The sequence below is a fragment of the Muntiacus reevesi genome, chromosome 16, assembly GCF_963930625.1.
Source record: "Muntiacus reevesi chromosome 16, mMunRee1.1, whole genome shotgun sequence".
Lineage (NCBI taxonomy): Eukaryota > Metazoa > Chordata > Mammalia > Artiodactyla > Cervidae > Muntiacus > Muntiacus reevesi.
In genome coordinates, this window is record NC_089264.1 from 15,271,217 (window position 1) to 15,288,191 (window position 16,975).

Here is a 16,975-nt window from a genome sequence, read left to right on the forward strand (position 1 = left end):
CTTCTAATGACTTCTATGCTGAGTATGTGACATATAGCAGATTTATTTAATAAACAGACAACTAAAACTCATATTGCTTAATATCTATTATTTCTGCAAGCATAATTAAGACACAATGATATCAAATTTGATGATTCTTTGGCTTATTATTTTTGCATCCAGTATTGTAGCTCCAAACAGTTTAGTGAACTGAAGAATCTTTCTGGTTAGTTACAGATTTATTGATTTTTTCAAAAGTCAGATAAAAACATAGTGTAGTAAATTTGTTCCCTACCAAGTATGCAACCAGAATAAAGTAATTGTACTTCTGGGGTAGTTTTAGACATAATGGGGGGAATGAGGTGAACAGGTTAGTCCTTTTCTTTATTTTCTCTGCAGCTGTCTCAAGCACTCTGCTCTATTTCCTAGCTGTGAAAGTGTTAGTTGCTCAGTCATGTCTGACTCTTTGAGACCCCATGGACTACAGCCCACCAGGCTCCCCTCTTCATGGGATTCTCCAGGCAGGAATACTGGAGTGGGTAGCCACTCCCTTCCCCAGGGGAATCTTCCTGACTCAGGGATTGAATCCACATCTCCTGCACTGCAGGCGGACTCTTTACTGACTGAGCGACCACGGGAACCCATGTTTTCTGAGTCGACAACAGATTATTTAGTAGTTAGGTCTAAGTTCACCTAACTTAGGGACTTTCCTGGTGGCTCAGAGGTAAAGAATTTGCCTGCAACACAGGAGACACAGGTTTGATTCCTGGGTTGAGTAGATTCCCTGGAGAAGGGCATGGCAACCCACTCCAGTATTCTTGCCTGGAGAACTCCATTGACAGAGCACCCTGGTGGGCTACAGCCCACGGGTTGCAAACAGTCAGACGCGACTGAGCGATTAACACACTTTCACTTAGCTTCCCTTTGGCTTCTGTGGCTCTTCTCCAATCTCTTCAGAAGATCCTTCTCAATCTACTTCCTGGTCCTTCTTTCTTCATCTCTACCTTATTAAACATATACATTGTCCAAGTTTCTGTCCTAGACCTCTTTCTTTTCACATTCAACATACACTCAGTGATTTCAGAGTCAGGGCTATATGCTGATACTTTCCAGATCAATCTCATAAAATTCACACCCATGTGTCCAGCTTTTTATGGGACTTCTCTCAAACTAAACCCAGAGATTTTCACTTCTGCCCCAAACATGTTCTTCTCCAGGTATGAAGAGCTTCATCATTTATCCAGTGGTCCAAAAAATGAAACCTAGTTGTCATCTTTGATGCTCCCTCACCTTCTCCCCCAGTCTCTACCTCCAACCACCAGGGACTCTAAATTCTAGCTCTTTCTATCGCCACTGCCACTACTTCCTCCTCAGAAGCCTTCTTAACCTTTACCATACCTCCTACCTAGGGTGCCCCTACCTGGCCTGTTAGCTACCATTACAGCATATATCTAAAACACATATTGGATCATGTCATTTAGTGGTCCCCTACTGCCTTCATAGCTTAGGTCCTTCATTAGCTGCTTTGCAGTCATCCTCTCAGCCTATTATCTGTCACCCTTTATCCTATAATGCACCCATAATGAAGATCTATTTCAGATCCTTAATTCACCATGCCCTCTAACCCCCAGCATAAACTGGAAAAAGGGAGAGCTTAAGTTGGTAAAAGTTTTAACAGCTAAAATCCAAAGAGAACTATTAAAAATGAAATTCAAAATGAAAAATAGAATTTTTGTAACAGTAGCAAATGAAATAAATGCTTTGACTAAATTTTTTTCCTCATAGTTTTGGTTTAATTGAGTTTTGTTAAAGGTAGAGGTTTGGGAGCCCAAAGAACAATAAACATTTAAACAAAAGCATAATGAGGTAAGATATGCTCACTTCAGTTCACCTGCTAAAAATACAACACATACACATTAAAACTGATCCTTGTCATTTTACATGAGGGTTCTAGAGCCAAAGAACCTGAGTTCAATACTGGTGTAGCTACTTAGTAGATGTGTGTGTTGGGAAAGTTACTTAAAATCTACCAGTATAAACAGAGAAAACAAAATGAATTCACTTACTGAATTAGTTTAAGGATGAATTATTCTGTACAGGTAAGTGCTTATAGCTGTGTTTGGTATATACCAAGTATTCAAATACTAACATTAGTAGTGGTAGTGGTGATGGTGGTTGCAGTAGTGGCAACAACAGTAGCAGAGTCATCATTGTCATAGTAAGACTACTATTACTGTTATTGTTATTACAGGAAGAAGAACAAGAGAGAACATTTTCTTAACAGGAAATTTTCTTTGCATGCTTCTTTTGTAACCAGATCAAAAAAGATAGCTTTTCTTGGTCATCTACCAAAAACTAAACCAAAAGTTTGTATACAAAGTATTCCATGCAGTTGTGACAAGATTATCTCATTAAGTAGCATATTGTTTTCAACTTTTTGTTGCAACACCAAAAAAAAAAAAAAAAAAAAAACAGAACTCACCCAGGACTTATCATACAGAGGTATTCAAATGAAAGAGTTATTAGCATGTACTAAAATTTACAAAAATTAACTGAGGAACCACAGTTTCTAGCAAAGAAGTGATACTCTAATTGTGAATAATGGGGAAATTAAGCAACTATAAAGAATAAACAGGGTATAGTAGGATTTGCTATGCTTTTACTCTACTTTTGAATATACTTGAAATTTTTCATGTCAATCCAAAAAATAATAAAAGAGTTACTTCTAAAATTCATTAGTATTTGTCCAACATATACTGTATATATCATTTAGGTATGTCTGCATTATTTTTTTTACTTTTCACAACAATCCCAACTGGTAGCTTATTCTTATCTCCATTTTATAGATATGAAAATGGAAGAACAAAAAGATAAAGGAACCTGCTCACTGCTACTAAGAGACTAAAAACTGAAAACCAAATTTCAGTTTTCCAATACAGCATTCAAAAACGAGCTCAATAGTCAAACTCAGTCCTCAATGATAACAGTCTGCTCTCTTTACAACTAATTTTCTTTCCAGGATCTTTCAATCTGAACTAGATTCCACCACTGATGACAAAACTACAGAAAGTATGTATGAGAATAATAAATGCCATAAAAATATATTTTTGCCACAGTGCACATTCTCCCCCGATAAAAATTCATTTGACAATATGATAACCAAACATACAGTTGATTGTTTTCTAGAAAACTTTTCTCAGCCCCATTTCACTGTCTATCAAAATTCAAAATAACTTGTTAGATTAACCACCATTAACAATGTTTCCATTTATCCTTTCACCTACATTTTCTTATTTGATCTTTACAGCCAGGAAGAAGAGCAAGTATTATCCTTATTTATCACATGAGCACAACAACTGAGAAAGGATAAGTGACTTGTCGAGGTTGGCCAACAGTACAGAACTTAAAACACTGTCTCTGAACCCATGCTTCTTCTACTACCTTATGCTAAAAACCTCAGCTTTTCTTCACTCATTCAAAAGCAAAATAACCACTAATGGAGTGAACATCCATACCTGCGGTAATCAAGTAAGCTGCAACAATGCTGTGTTCAGTCTGTGAAAAGACAGAGCCATTTTCATTTTTAAAGTCTGAACTGTTGGCTAAATTATTCCTTAGCATTTTGGAGTGAAGATATTGAGACATCCTTCATAATGAGCTTTCAATATCTACGAAATGTTTCAAAAGCCAGTGAGAGAAAAATTTTCAGAACCAATCATTTCCATTTCCACTTAAAGACCTCAAAGAAGGGCCTTTTCATAGAGGCTCTCCTTTAACAAATCTAATTGGGCTAAAGAAGAAAGGATTTTAATCCCCAGAAGAAGGGAAAAGCTTACTAGCAAAACAAAGAGAAATACCAAACAACATACATTTTAACCAATTTGGGCATCAGCTTTATATCCAAGGAGATTATCAAGTGCACACATCCCATTTAAACAATAAACAAACTCAGAAAATTAGATCAGAACCTGAATTAACTAATTTCTGCTGGAAATTAAGTCACCATTAGTCCTCTAAAACTATACAGGTTAAGGTGACTGTTTTCTGTTGATTTTCAAGTTTTCCATTTCAGTTCCTTTTGTTTTTTCACAACAATTTAAATCATTAGAGATAAAGAAGTAATCTCCCTCCTACCTTCCAAATTTCACTCTCCTGATGATAATAATTGTTTTGAGTATATTATTTTTCTTTGCTTATAGAAACATTTATAGAACTGTTTAAGGTTTCCTCCACTTTTAACCCCATTCTTTTCAAAAAATGAGGAGTTACATATATACAAAATAATTCTTCAATTTGTTTTCCCCTAAAGCTATACCATAAATTCCAGGTCAAGAAACCTAAATCTACGTTATTAATAACTTTATATTTCAAAGCACAGATATAGCATGATCTACTTCATAATCCACCTCAGTTCATTTACCCTACATTTTGATATGCATCAGTTGTTATCTGGTTAATAACCATAGCATAGACCAGCAAAGTATCTAGAGTGAACGATTCATCTCATAAACTACAGAGCATTTCTAATATTCTGGACTATTTTAACTCCAAAAGTGTGTTATATAAGTGGATGATAATCTAATATGAACATTTATTGTTAGAATAAGATATCCCTACCATCTTTTTTCTTCGTAATTTTTTATGCCATATATTATAAAAATCTGATTTTACTCAATAGTGAAATTCCTAAAAATCAGTATCTTTAGAAAAGTGATAGACGCACCAAAGTTAACAGTGTAGTATATAACAGAACCACTAGAGGGCTATATTTACCTACTTAATTCTATAATCTTAGCATGGCCTACAGGAAGGGGACACAACATAATCCTTTTGCCTCAATTTTTAGCTATATTCTTGAATAAACTAAAGAAGTTGAAACCAGGTGGGCTCATCTGTCCCAGATCTTACAGCTACTAGTATTCAAATTTTTATGACACATATAGTAATACTGTGAAGAGTATACTAGAAAAGTGAATCTCATTAGTTTTCCAATATCAAAATATTTTCAAACAACCCTAAAGCAATGAACGTTTAATCCTAAAATGACCTCTCCATTTAAAAACCATGGGTTATTAGGTTTCACATCTTCCTCTTTCTTGATTTTTTTATTTTTGCAATCACTATTCACTCAAAACGTTTTGAGTTTACTTTTGTTCATAGTCCCTATCTTTTCTGTAAAGGATTATGCCTAGTTAATTGTACCACTCATTTAAATTTTCCAGAAATAATTAGCTCTGTTTATAAAAACTGAAGAAAAATAATTCCAAAGATAACTATTTGCTATTGATAAAAGTTTTACAGATTATGAGTGTGATAGGTACATTCTAAATTTTTTATGCTTCCTTCGTAAGTCACATGGAAAAACTATATTGTGATAAGGCTTAGAATACTAAGAAATATAACTATAAGCATGTCAAGTTGACACAGCTCATGATTCTTCAATTTCATAAACTTTAACTGGCCTAAAATCAGTCCTCCTTTCATAACTCTTCCCAAATGCTCAGGGATACCAGGTAATATTGCTTGTATTCCACTAAACCTTTTCATTGCTATGGCAACAAGTACATTTTAGCATGATGCAAGCACTCAGAAAGTTATTCAGCTAACAAGTCAAAAGATTTAATATGTCAATAACTATTAAAGTATCTTTTACAATGGAACTCAGTGATATCACAATACAAAATGTATCAGTTAGGTTCCCAAAACATATGAACTAGATTCAAAACCAAATGCCCTAGGGACTTCCCTAGCAGTCCAGGGGGTACAGATTCAATCCCTGGTCAGGGAACTAAGATCCCACATGCCATTCAGAGAAGCCACAAAAAAAAAAAAAAAAAAAGAAAAAACTAATAACCCAGGAAGAACTACTATAAGAAAAAAAAAAGAAAAATAGGATGTGGAAATAAAAGCTTAAAGATGGCTAATGCCTAACGCACTGGTCATAGCAAACACCCCCTTCCAACAACACAAGAGACGACTCTACATATGGACATCACCAGATGGTCAATACAGAAATCAGACTAATTATATTCTCTGCAGCCAAAGCTGAAGAAGCTCTATACAGTTAGCAAAAACAAGACAAAGAGCTGTCTGTGGCTCAGATCATGAACTCCTTACGGCAAAATTCAGATTTAAATTGAAGAAAGTAGGGAAAACCACTAGATCATTCAGGCATGACCTACATCAAATCCCTTACAATTACACAGTGGAAGTGACAAATAGATTCAAGGGATTAGATCTCACAGACAGAGTGCCTGAAGAACTATGGATGGAGGTTCCTGACATTATATAGGAGGCGGTGATCAAAACCATCCCCAAGAAAAAGAAATGCAAAAAGGTTCTCTGAGGAGGCCTTACAAATAGCTGAGAAAAGAAGAGAAGTGATAGGCAAAGGAGAAAAAGAAAGATATACCCATCTCAATGCAGAGTTCCAAAGAATAGCAAGGAGAGATAAGGAAGCCTGCCTCAGTCATCACTGCAAAGAGAGGAAAACAATAGAATGGGAGACTAGCAAGCTCTTCAAGAAAATTAGAGATACCAAGAGAAGATTTCATGGAAAAATGGGCACAATAAAGGACAGAAATGATATGGACCTAACAGAAGATGTTAAGAAGAGGTGGCAACAATACACAGAGCTATATAAAAAAGGTCTTAATGGTCCAGATAACTGCTATGGTGTGATCATTCATCTAGAGCCAGATATCCTGGAATGAGAAGTCAAGTGGGCCTTACAAAGCATGACTACAAACAGTTACTGGAGGTGATGGAATTCCAGCTGAGCTATTTCAATTCCTATAAGATGCTGTTGTGAAAGTGCTACGCTCAATATGCCAGCAAATTTGGAAAACTTAGCAGTGGCCACAGGACTGGAAAAGGTCAGTTTTCACTCTAATCCCCCAAAAATGTTCAAAACACTGCACAATTGCAACTCGTTTCACATGCTGGCAAATGCTCAAAATTCTCCAAGCCAGGCTTCAACAGTACATGAACCGAGAACTTCCAGATGTTCATGCTGGATTTAGAATAGGCAGAGGAACCAGAGATCAAACTGCCAATATCTGTTGGATCAGAAAAAGCAAAAAAATTCCAGAAAAAAAATCTACTTCTGCTTTATTGACTATGCCAAAACCTTTGACTGTGTGGATCACAACGAACTGTGGAAAATTCTTCAAGAAATGGGAATACCAGACCACCTTACCTGCCTCCTGCGAAGTCTGTATGCATGTCAAGACACAACAGTTAGGACCGGACATGGAACAACAGACTGGTTCCAAATTGGGAAAGGAGCATGTCAAGGCTTTATATTGTCACCCTGCTTATTTAACTTATACGCAGAGTACATCATGCGAAATGCCAGGCTGAAGCACAAAACAGAATCAACATCACCGGAAGAAATATCAATAACCTCGGATATGCAGATGATACCACCTTTATGAGAGAAAGCGAGAGGACCTAAAGAGCCTCTTGATCAAAGTGAAAGAGGAGAACTGAAAAAGTTGACTTAAAACTTAACACTCAAAAAACTAAGAACATGGCGTCCGATCCCATCACTTCATGGTAAATAGATGGGGAAACAATGGAAACAGTGAGACTTTACTTTCTTGGGCTCCAAAACCACTGCAGATGGTGACTGTGGCCATGAAATTCAAAGATGCTTGCTCCTAGGAAGAAAAGCTATGACCAATCTGGACAGCATATTAAAAAGCAGAGACATGACTTTGACAACAAAGGTCCATCTAGTAGCTATGGTTTTTCCAGTAGTCATATATGGATGTGAGAGTTGAACTATAAAGAAAGTTGAACAGCAAAGAATTGATGCTTTTGAACTGTGGTGTTGGTGAAGACTCTTGAGAGTCCCTTGGACTGCAAGGAGATCCAACCAGTTCATCCTAAAGGAGATCAATCCTGACTGTTCATTAGAAGGACTGATGCTAAAGTTCCAACACTTTGGCCACCTGATGTGAAGAACTGATTCCTTAGAAAAGACAGTTGCTGGAAAAGATTGAAGATGGGAGGTGAATGGGACGACAGATGGTTGGATGGCATCACCAACTCTACAGACATGAGTTTGAGCAAGCTCCAGGAGTTGGTGATGGACAGAGAAGTCTGGCGTGCTGCAGTTAGTGGGGTCGCAAAGAGCTGGAGACAACTGAGTAACTGAACTGAGTGACTGAAATAGATATACCCAAGGAAAAGGTGAAGAAAACCTCAAAAGTGCTCAAAAGTGGTTTGTCTACAACCTATCACTACTTCTACACAGCCATTTTAGACTTTTTTTTTTTAATGTTAAAAAAAAAGTGTAGGAACTGTGTATTATTTGTCCTTAGGACAATACCATAGTCACTTTGGTGGTTACTATGTCTTTTATAGAACAAGAGTAAAAACCCTGGCCCTAACTGAAAGTTTCAACCCAAGGATTCTAAATCAAACAGATTCCTTTCCCAAGTTGTAATAGCATAACTGCTTCTGTGAAAAATTTTCAACATATTTGATCATCATATATATTTATGTTTTACACATTTATTAATCCTGCTACAATTCCATTAATCAAAAAGCATAAGGAAAACCCAAATACTGACTTAGGCAATACTATATGCTACTCAAATAAGCATTCAAGAGTTAACCAAGTATTAAGTAAAGCATGCTAGAAAACTGAAGAAATAACACAACAACTCATTCCTTCTAAGAATGAACCATGTTGGGGAGGGAGGGAGGGTGGGAATCAATGGCAGGGGAAATTATCCTATATCACAGTATTCTAACTTATTAACATCTTGATACTATAACAGCATTGAAGACCACAACCAATTTCATTTGTAATGTCCCTACCCAAGAATACGAACATGTAGCAAGCGATCAAATATTTATGGTCAGTAAAACTTTAAACCTGGAGTCCCTTAAAAAAGGAAAATAAAAACATTCAGTGAAGCTTTCAACATTCCATCTATATTGAATGAAAAAGTTAAATATTTCTTCAGAAATGTCTTGAATTTCTAGTTCTCAACCTGAACAGAGCTGTTCCAACTTTAATAGATTCATAATTAATACTAAAACTTTCTAATCAATTATGAGTTACAATTAGAGAAGTTGTCTTACTTTGATTTGTGTCCTAACACACAAAAGGGAAAAAATATGATAAAGTGTGATGTTCTCATATACAAAAGGCAAACATTTTAAAGGGAGTGTTAATTTATAAATAATGTGAAGTACTGCTCTACTAGCCTGTTTTTCTTTAAAGCTCAGTTAGATATATAAACATCCTCTTTTTCTATCTTAAATCTACTGGGCTGTCCCTTAAAAACTCTGGTTTAATAAACACAGCTCTAAATTACTTAAAGAAATAAAACACTTTATTTACAAAATTCGAATATGCTCCAAATAAAAGCTGTCCCTTTATTAAACACCCACAAAGTTCCGAACATTATACAAAATGTTAAAACACTTATTCATACTCTTTTGAAGCAAAGTTGCCTGTTTGGCCGCACTCATTTTTGCGTGACGTTGACATTCAGCTCCACTTTTCTAAAACGACCAGTTCTTCAAAATTTGCTCAAGAAACAAGTTTCTGATCCACTGAAGTAAATTATGAGGTTAATGCAGAAGTCAACTGGTGAAGTTTCTGTCAACTGTTACACTTAATGTCCTCTTCCTGATAGGAAAAAATGAAAATATTAAAAATATAGAAAAGTGAACTTTAAATAACACTATTACCCAAAACTCAAGTTTAAAGTCAGCATTAGTTCTGGTTAAGTTTAACAAACATACTTTACCAAATTTAACTATCATTTATATTACCACCTTTTTGCTTTTTAAATTAATAATATAGCAAAGTAAAGCAGAAACAGGTGAAAAAATTCAAAGGTAAAAGTGATATAAAATGAAACTGTATATTAGGTTAAAAAAAAGGAATACCATGGTGTTCTACATACTTGCTGGCAAAAAGAAATAAAAGTTACTAGACAATACCATTTCTAGAAATTCAGTTATTTCAAGTTTTTTTTTCCCACTCACCTCTGAAACCACCACCCCCTCTTCCTCCTCTGAAACCTCCACCTCCTCTTCCACCTCTAAAACCACCTAAAATTAAAGGAAATATTCATTAAATAACTGTAACCTATCACATTTTGGTAAGCCTATAAACATCAATATATTTCCTACAATTATAAAGAATAGTGTTGTTACAAAAGTCACTGCAGTTTCAGACCCTGAATTTTAAATTATAACTAGGCTCAAGCACTTCCTTAATCAAAATAGGAAGCATTACAACCAACACGCTTTTGCCAACGAGAGATACGTTTGTTTATTCCTATAACATAAAAACTCATGCCATGGGATTCAACAAACTCTTGGAGAGCATTTTCTGTATCCTTCTGGTTGTGGAAACTTCTTCCCTGCAAAAAGTTGTCAAGGTGCTTGAAGAAGTTGTAGTCGTTTGCCAAGAGGTCAGATGAATTAGGCAAGAGGTCAGATGAATTCAGCAAATGAGGCAAAACTTCACAGTCCAATTTGTTCAAGTTTTGAAGCGTTGGCTGTTCGACATTAGGTCAAGTATTGTCACGGGAAAGAATAGGGCCCATTCTATTGATACGGCTGCAGGCACTGCAGTTTTCGGTGCATCTCATCAATTTGCTGAGGATACTTCTCAGATGTAATGGTTTCACCGGGATTCAGAAAGCTGTAGTGGATCAGAAGACTGGCAGCAGACCACCCAACAGTGACCACGACCCTTTTTTTGGTGCAAGTTTGGCTTAGGGAAGTATTTTAGAGCCTCTTCTCAGTCCAACCACTGAGCTGGTCATTGCTGGCGTCATATAAAATCCAATTTTTGCTGCAGGTCACAATTCAATCAAGAAATGGCACATTGTTGTTACAGAGAATAAGAGAGGATGACACACTGAAATGATTTTTTTTATTTGCAATCAGCTCATGAGGCACCCTCTTGTCAACCTTTTTCACCTTTCCAATTTGCTTCAAATGTCAAACAACCATAGAATGGTCAATGGTAAGTTCTTAGGCAACTTCTCATGTAGTTTTAAGAGGATCAGCTTGAATGTGGTTCTCAACGGCTTGGAGTCACTTTCCGTTGGCCAGCCTCTGCACTCCTCATCTTCAAGGCTCTCATTTCCTTTGCAAAACTTCTTGAACCACCACTGAACTGTACATTCACTAGCAATTCCTAGGCCAAATGAGTTCTTAATGTTACAAGTTATCTCCACTGCTTTATGACCCATTTTGAACTCGAATAAGAAAACTGCTCAATTTTGCTTTTTGTCTAACATCATTTCCATAGTCTAAAATACAAATAAAATAAACAGCAAGTAACATGTCATTGTTGTTGTTGTTCAATCACTACATCACTCTGTGACCCCATGAACTGCATGCGGCACACCAGGCTTCCCTGTCCTTCACTATCTCCCAGAGTTTTCTCAAACATGTCCATTGAGTCAGTGATGCCATCCAACCATTTCATCCTCTGTGGCCCCTTCTCCTCTTGCCTTCAATCTTTCCCAGCATCAGGGTCTTTTCCAATGAGTCAGCTCTTCACATCAGGGGGCCAAAATACTGGAGCTTCAACTTCAGCACCAGTTCTTCCAATGAATATTCAGGACAGATTTCCTTTAGAATTGACTGATTTCATCTCTTGCAGTTTAAAGGATTCTCAAGAGTCTTCTCAAGAGCACCACAATTTAAAGCACCAGTTCTTTGACACTCAGTTTTCTTTATGGTCCAACTCTTACATTCATACATGACCACTGGAAAAACCACAGCTTTGACTAGATGGACTTTTATCAGCAAAGTAATGTCTCTGCTTTTTCAAACACTGTCTAGGTTTGTCACAGCTTTCCTTCCAAGGAGCAAGTGTCTTTTAATTTCGTGGCTGCAGTCACCGTCTGCACTGATTTTGGAGCCCAAGAAAATGAAATCTGACAGTTTGCACAATGTCATTAGCAAAAAATATAAAGCAAGAAATGTGCATTAAAATGAGGTATAATACAATCATATTCATTTAAGAATGTATTCTAATATCAAAGGGCAAAGTTCAACAACGCAAAACTGCAATTATTTCTGCACCAACCTAACATATATTCACATATTTTATCTCGCAGAATTTTCTAAAAGATAAAAATGGAGAAACAGTAGTAGTTTCTCAAACCAACAGAAAGGTAAAATCCTAGGTTACAACTTTTTAAACAAGTTTTAATATATTAGAAAAGCTTGTTACTTTAAAGTTCAGTTTAGCCCTATTGTTAAATGTATGAGTACCTCAACTTTTGCTTAAGGTATACACTTTTTAAACTGCACTAAGGCTTTTTAATCCTAAGAACAAAAAGTAGCAGACATGGGTGGTTTGGTTCTAGGAGTACTACCATGCCTGCTAAGTTGCTTCAGTCACGTCCGACTCTTTGTGACCCAATAGACTATAGCCCACCAGGCCCCTCTGTCTATCGGATTCTCCAGGCAAGAATACTGTAATGGGTTGGCATGCCCTCCTCCAAGGGATCTTCCTAACCCAGGGATCGAACCCATGTCTCTTATGTCTCCTGTATTGGCAGGTGGATTCTTTACCACTAGCACCACCTGGGAAGTACCATGGATACAACATTTAAGGCTAACTGAGCTGGAAACATACACACTGATGTTCACATGCTGACGAGCTTTGAAATTTAAAAATTTTGAATTATTTTTTCTATTATCCAACACATTTGGCTTCCTACTGCAGTCCCTACTTTTACTTATTTTGGGGGATAGCTTTGTAAAGAATGATGAAACATAAAAAGAGAAATAATAAAGAAATAAACACATATATCCAAAATACTAATATAAAAAGATTAAGATTTTAAGAAAATAGAGTTGCAAATTTTTAAAATTATATATAGAAGACTGAATATAGAATGGGAATGGGGGGATCTCCATTCAAATTCTCAAAGGGATACTTCCAAAGAAATAAATATGTACATATCTCTTAAGAGATTATCTCCAAGTTACCTGGATCCCAAAAAGGCACATTTACAGAGTGAAATGTTCATTAAATTGAGAGGCAAAAGTGAAAACAGAATTCTCTTTTCTAATACAGTAACCCACTTGGCAGCTCCTCTTCCTTACCACTTTGGCTCTGCCCATCATCCTGTCACCCACCTAACACATCATTCCCAAACGCTGCATCCCAGCTCATCCCCAACCTGGCTTATCACCTGGCTGCCTGCACAATAAATGTATCAAAGCTGTGGGGAAATACATAACATCAACATACTGAAATCAAAGCAATGAATTTATTGGTGATAGTCTTTGACATGACATCAGAAGATACTGGTTTTATTTCTGAGCCACCAATTGTTTGATTAGGACAAATTAACATTTCTAAGCTTACATTTCCTCATCCATAAAATAAAGATATCACTCACCTTCACGAAGTTTTGCTAAACACTAATTAAAAAATTAAAATTCAATTAAGCTAATCCTATATGTTATAAAAAATAAGCATAATTACTATGGTAATCTGCCAAGATTTGAAAAGAGCCTTACTAAAAGAAATAAATAACCATAAGGGAGGTTGGCTTATATTCAAAATTAAATTGTACTCTTTAAATAGGCTGTGACTTTGAAATCTCTTTAGAAATTTTCCTCCATGGGGAACTTACCACCTCTACCACCTCTGCCACCTCTGCCTCTTCCTCCTCCTTGACCTCCCCTGCCACCGCCTCTTGGAGGTCCCTTTTCACCAGGAGGTCGAGGTAGAAACCTGTGCAACGGCAGCAGCTTATATGGGTCTATATAAAACTGGAAGTATAATAGAAACAATTAGTGTGATGAGCTGGGGGTAATATAATATAATCATTACGAACTGACACACTAGACTCAAAACTGTCTGGGTCAAATCCCAACCCTGTGACTTCACTAATGATACACTGAGGAAGTCTCAAGTGCCTTTAAGTAAAACTGCCCTAAGGTAGGTCATTCATTTATAAAACCAAGGATCTAGGTGTCAGCTTGACTCACCTTCTGTAGTTTTTTAAAGGAAGATGCTTTCATGTTCTCTGATAATTTAACTGAAAAATACTATTAATTTTATTAAGGAATAAGCAATTACAATGAATGATAATCTTCTGGATTCACATGAAATTTTTAAAATAACAAGATTAGAATATAAAGAAATATTCACAAAAAGTAAGAAATGAGTTTCCAAACAGAAGTGAAGTTTTTGTTTTAAAACTTCCAGTTCCACCATACTATTGCAGTAGCATCTTCATATCGAAAGCAAAGTAACTCAAGTGGCACTGATCCAAGTGACAATCATTTCTAAAACCTTCCAAAAAGGAAGGCACACTTAAGAGGCCTATCTTTTCAATTTATGTGGAAATAGATTCCCCTGTCTTGATTCTCCTTTATGGTCCAATCTTAGCAATACTGCAACCACTTCTATGAAGCACCAAGTTCAGTTTAATCAATACTTAACTCCAGAAAAAAACAAATCAAAAAAAACAAGTCATGACCTTTCAACAGGATTGCTACATCTTCCAATTAAAAAGGATACAAAATCTCTAAGCTGTCCAAATATTTCATCCACTTTTCCAATTTGTTCTTTGTTTTCTAAATAAACTGGAGCATTGAAATAAGGTACTTTATTTTCATCTGTGGTACATTTACACACTATGTCATCTTCACAAGGATGCAGGAACTCTCCTAATACTGAAATAGGACATGAAATTGTTAAAATATAAAACAGTTTCAAATGATATTGACCAACCTCTTCTAGAAGCTCTCCCCTTGGCTGCCTGGGATTTCACCGTATCTGTCTAAAGGCGAAAAAGCCTTCCTGGCTTAGTACCAACTCCACGAAATACTAGCTATGAGACCTGGAGTAAGGATCTCACCTTCTCTATTCTTCAGTGTCTTCATCTTTAATGTAGGGCTAACAACAAAACCCTCTCCTAACACCTAGTACAGTGAGGATTAAGTACAACAATAAGTGTCAAGTGCTTAGAAAGTGCCTGGCATACTGAGACCACTCAACCTATAAGTAATTTTATTATAGTTACTATTATTATTTGATTAAATACTACACTTCATTCTATTGTTTCTCTTCCTTCTCTCCATCCATAACTCACTCTAAGACAGTCTGTTGTTCTCCTGCATGTTTCCCCCCTTCTCCTTTTAAAACTTCCCACTTATCACCTTTTCAATGACTCTTCAATCCTCACCAAGAAAGTCTGGAATTTCATATCTAACTTATATCCACCCCAAACTAAAATACTCACCATATTCCTATAAAACCAACTCTCAACTCCCATCACCCAAGTTCAAAATCGAGAACCTTTTACTTCTAATATTAGTCATCTTCTAAGTTTGTTTCCACTGAAATCTCTCTCCCATCTAACCCTTTTTTCTTCACTTTCGCAATGCTCTCAATGTGTCATGCATGGACTGTTATGGGGACAGGATCTTTGACTCTAGCCACTGACCTCTTTACACCATTTTGCATACTGATCCAACTTTCTCTTCATATATTAGACTCTATTTATCACTCATCACTATGACACTAGCAAAGAAACTTAACTCTGAATCAATTTTTCTTATCTGTAAAACGGAAACAGTACGGGTAAGGACATAAAATACCTATTTATATCTCCTATTCAGCCTAAACTCTAGTTCTATTTCCATAATGCATTTTAGGTATCCTTCAGCTTTCTTACATTCTACAGCACAATTAAAAGTCAGTTTACCGCCTCTCCGTAGGCTTGACTCCACAACTAAGGACCAACCCCCTGAGAAAGGCAGCTGCTGCATCTACCTTTCAGCACCAGACTCCTAGTCAAACTTACTAATAACACAGACCTACAACCTACGCCCCCGACTCCATTCCACCCTCCGCGCCCATGTAGGCCAAGCTCTTAAGTCTACATACAAACTACTTGTTCTGGAGGTCCTTGATCTTGGCCTTTGTTAAAGCCTCCGCGGCCGCCCCCTCGTCCGAATCCTCCTCTGCCGCCGCCGCCTCTGAAATTGCCGCCGCCTCCACCTCGGAAGTGGTTGTTGCTGCTGCCGCCGCGACCGAAGCCGCCACCTCGATTAAATCCTCCGCGACCTCCGCCTCGAAAAGACATGCTCGCTCCTACCTGGTGAGAAAAACAGTGCGTGCTGTTCAGTCACTGGGGCCTCTGGGCCTCAATCAGAAACTGAAAACGCGGATAACAATAACAGCAACCCTGCCACCTCAACCACGGCCAGAGGGCCAGCGACTCGCCCGAAAGATGAGTGTGACCTGCCGACAGCCCTGTGAGCGCCGACCGACCACTCACGAGCCTCCTCCCCCGGCAGGCAGGAAAGGCCTCAGCCGCATTCGCTCCCTCCCTCCGCTGCATTCCACGTCCAACATTCTCAGACCGCCTGGCCTCCTCCCGCTACTCACCGGCGCCACGTGCACCTCAGGCCCGGGTGCTCACACCCACACTCCGGTACTTCCGCCTCACACGAGCCTCTTCGGCCACCGTACCGGGACAAAACTGAAGTGGGGAGGGAATCACCTAGAAACTCGAATACCTGGTTTAGAAAAAGCCAGGCACCTGCGGAAGCAGGTACGCTGTAGCCTGTCCGAAAGAGCCTTCAGTGCTGGAAGAGTATCAGTAATATTTCAACATCAACCGTTACTTTACGACAATCAGCTTTACTTGCCTATGGCGAGCAGAGGAAGTGACATACAATATCGGCGTCCTTTGAAACATGACGTTACAGGAAGTTCCGCTCTGCGGCGTTGCCCTTGGCGACGACTGGCGTCAGGGCCCGCCCCTCTGCCCGTAGCCCGGCCAGTTCCGGTTGGGAGCTGAGTGGAGGTCCGTGCTCTATTGTTACACTGCCCTGCGGTCCTCTTCGTCGGCAGTTGGTTGCGGCTCCTCCAATTGTCTGTTGAGGAGATTTGAGCCGCGTTCTGCCGGAAGGTGGATCTGTTCGCATCGGAACCCAATGAAAGGGCTTGTCTGAGTTCTTCCGAGTCGTTTGT

At 37.9% G+C, this 16,975-nt stretch overlaps 2 protein-coding genes across 3 annotated transcripts in view; both read right to left on the reverse strand.

Moving 5' to 3' along the window:
- RRH (retinal pigment epithelium-derived rhodopsin homolog) overlaps nucleotides 1–9,559 on the reverse strand; it is a 21,573-nt gene extending 12,014 nt beyond the window's left edge. Inside the window, exon 1 of one of the 2 annotated variants that reach the window (XM_065907171.1) lies at nucleotides 9,432–9,559. In XM_065907171.1, coding sequence (XP_065763243.1) covers nucleotides 9,432–9,468 — 37 coding nt within the window. In that variant the 5' untranslated portion in view covers nucleotides 9,469–9,559. Of the gene's footprint in view, nucleotides 1–3,494; nucleotides 9,184–9,431 lie in introns of those variants that run through there. The other variant, XM_065907173.1, reaches the window with a different exon arrangement.
- On the reverse strand, nucleotides 9,308–16,667 carry GAR1 (GAR1 ribonucleoprotein). The gene is made up of 7 exons (XM_065907174.1): nucleotides 16,388–16,667; nucleotides 15,884–16,094; nucleotides 14,513–14,667; nucleotides 13,978–14,037; nucleotides 13,620–13,758; nucleotides 9,991–10,056; nucleotides 9,308–9,628 (listed from the first exon to the last, which is right to left on the reverse strand). The coding sequence occupies exons 2-7, from the start codon at nucleotides 16,080–16,082 to the stop codon at nucleotides 9,615–9,617; spliced, it is 633 nt and encodes a 210-aa protein (XP_065763246.1). The 5' UTR covers nucleotides 16,083–16,094; nucleotides 16,388–16,667; the 3' UTR covers nucleotides 9,308–9,614.
- Between the last annotated feature and the right edge of the window lie 308 nt (nucleotides 16,668–16,975).

Excerpts from the sequence above, each read along its gene's own strand:
- GAR1 (XM_065907174.1), bottom strand. The coding sequence starts at position 16,082 with ATGTCTTTTCGAGGCGGAGGTCGCGGAGGATTTAATCGAGGTGGCGGC. Across the intron at positions 14,038-14,512 it reads TTGGACAGCTTAGAGATTTT|TATTTTTCAGTTAAATTATC; the intron begins GTATCCTTTTTA and ends TAAAATTAATAG. Across the intron at positions 10,057-13,619 it reads TGGCAGAGGTGGTAGAGGTG|GTGGTTTTAGAGGTGGAAGA; the intron begins GTAAGTTCCCCA and ends CTTTAATTTTAG.